The sequence below is a fragment of the Sinocyclocheilus rhinocerous genome, unplaced genomic scaffold (genome assembly GCF_001515625.1).
Source record: "Sinocyclocheilus rhinocerous isolate Xijiao unplaced genomic scaffold, SAMN03320098_v1.1 scaffold778, whole genome shotgun sequence".
Lineage (NCBI taxonomy): Eukaryota > Metazoa > Chordata > Actinopteri > Cypriniformes > Cyprinidae > Sinocyclocheilus > Sinocyclocheilus rhinocerous.
Genome location: NW_015650332.1, coordinates 850,588 through 852,897, shown reverse-complemented (window position 1 = coordinate 852,897; position 2,310 = coordinate 850,588). Strand labels below are relative to the sequence as shown.

The following is a 2,310-nucleotide window of genomic DNA, read 5'->3' as shown; positions in this document are numbered from 1 at the left end:
CATGCAAAGTTAAAACAGTTTAAACTTTTAGAAAACACGTCACGAAAGTTTTATTCCTTTTCACTGTGTCTCTTATGTTTTTACATGCAATGTAATTTACGAAATTATATTTGATTTATATGAGTTAATGTAGACGTAATGCACGTTTTTTTTTATAGACTCATTTCCTTGCGTTGACAATTTAAATGTGCTGCATTATTTTGCTCATTGCGCCCTCCTGTGGCCTCGGGAGACAAGCCAAAAGTTTCCTTAAAACCTTCATCTGCAAATAAAGCATTAGAAATTAGATATTTGTTTAATTTTTATTGTGTGTTTAACTGTTAAAACCAAAAATATTTGTTGTTTGTCTCAATAAATTTGGTTAATTTAAAAATACAGTGGTTACATTTTTTTCTGTTGCTCTTTGTTTTAAAAAAGGTTATAAAAAATGTCAATACTTATCGATACCGAACGATATGAAACATTATATCGTTGATACATTTTTTAGCTATATCGCCCAGCCCTATGTTGGAGGATTCTATATGTTCTAACTCTGATTCCATATGATCTGTGTACAGGGTGACTCCCGGTCATACAGCTATGTTTGTGGAGTGAGCACTAAAGAGGGTCCTCACTGGGATTCGCTGATGTTCCTGGCCAGACTCATCCCTCGGATCTGTCACTCCATTAACAGGTAACGCCATCAGGTTGACTCTTTGCTCCAGTCGTCTTCCCATCAAGCATGTGAGGATAATCATCCCCATTGACAGACTCTCTTAAACCTCTTGTGCTTGTTTAGTTAAAAATTATTTGTTTAGATGTGTCGCATCAGGTTTAATGTCACTGAGTATGTTTACTTGGACAACAATAATTCGATTTCAGGGCTCGAAATTAACTTTTTTACTTGGTAGCACTGGTGCTCCCAACTTCAAAAAGTTAGGAGCACCAGCAAAAATTTAGGAGTACTCACCAAAAATTTAGGAGCACCACAACTACAAATTATATATTAACAGATTTTATCCTTACATTCTTAACTTTAATGCAGATTTTGTATTGGTTAATATTAGATGTCAAAATTTCAATTCTGCTTCTCGATTCCTGTATGTGCATTTATTGTGATTTCAAAAGATTCAACTGCAAGAAGCGCACTCGCGCGCTGTTTTCTGTGCTGCACACTCACACACACAAAACGCACGCACAAAAGCCACCTCTTATATACGCGAACACTGGACTGAGCTCTCTTTCTCGCATTTTTACATATTCGAATGGACAAATACAAACAGAATTATATCAAAATATCCCATAAATACAATCGGTTATGTCTTAAGTGAACGAAAAGAGCTGAGAAAGAAAACAAGGGTGTATCGGATCCGTGCATTGACAGCAGCCAGTCATTAATGTTAATCAAAGAACAAAAGAAAAGAAAATCCCTCACTGATCTTGACTGAATCACTTTTGTAACCTCAGTTTATATTTTATTTGCCTGTTGTTCGGCGCTGACTACTGTAATGGCAACGTGCATCTGTGTATGCGATTTATTTTTGGAGATGCGTTCCAATATAATTGATCCTTATTTAGGGTATAGGCCTATTCTATTTTGATCTGCAGTTTAATAAAAGTTAAACAGAAAAAATACTTAAGTGTTTTCAGCTTGTTTATTTTCATATAAAAATACGGCATGCAGGTGCATCAAACAATGGTATAAACATCATTCAATGTAAATTGTGATAATCGTAATTAATAATCGCAATTACAATTTCAAGGGAATAATCGACAATTATGATTTTTGTCATAATCGTGCAGCCCTTGGCCTATTCTATTTTGATCTGCAGGTTAATAAAAGTTAAACAGAAAAAAGACAAATAGTAGCACTGCATGTGTTTCTGAATATTTATTTAAACAGACTGTATAATGATGAAAAACCACAAACATGACAGGTATAATTAAAATACGCAAATTCCTTCAGCGCACATTTCATTACAATATTTTTACAGATTTTTTAAACCGTGTATACTATATAGTTATGTTTAATTAAGCTGAGATATAGCACTATAAATTCTTAATTCATTTGCAACAAAACTATAAAGTTTTGTTGCAAATGGATTAAGACATTAGTAGGCTTCTCAGCTCGCCCCTCAACATGCACGCGTTCGGAGTTTCGGCAGCCCAACACTGAATATTATATTGTGGGCGTTGTATTTTGATTAATAAAATAAAAATGATAAAAATTACAATATAAAAATGAAATTTAAATTACCCTGCTTCTAAATAAATAAAGCAGTTATTTTTATTTCGTTAAAAACGGGCCAAAAGAGACCTCCGAACTAGTAG

General features: G+C 33.9%; 1 protein-coding gene across 1 annotated transcript in view; it reads left to right on the top strand.

The window, feature by feature from the left end:
- The window catches only part of LOC107711774 (GMP synthase [glutamine-hydrolyzing]-like), a 28,459-nt gene that overhangs the window by 12,575 nt on the left and 13,574 nt on the right, over nucleotides 1-2,310 (top strand). The window contains exon 10 of the mRNA XM_016516821.1: nucleotides 558-673. Coding sequence (XP_016372307.1) covers nucleotides 558-673 — 116 coding nt within the window. The remainder of the gene's footprint in view (nucleotides 1-557; nucleotides 674-2,310) is intronic.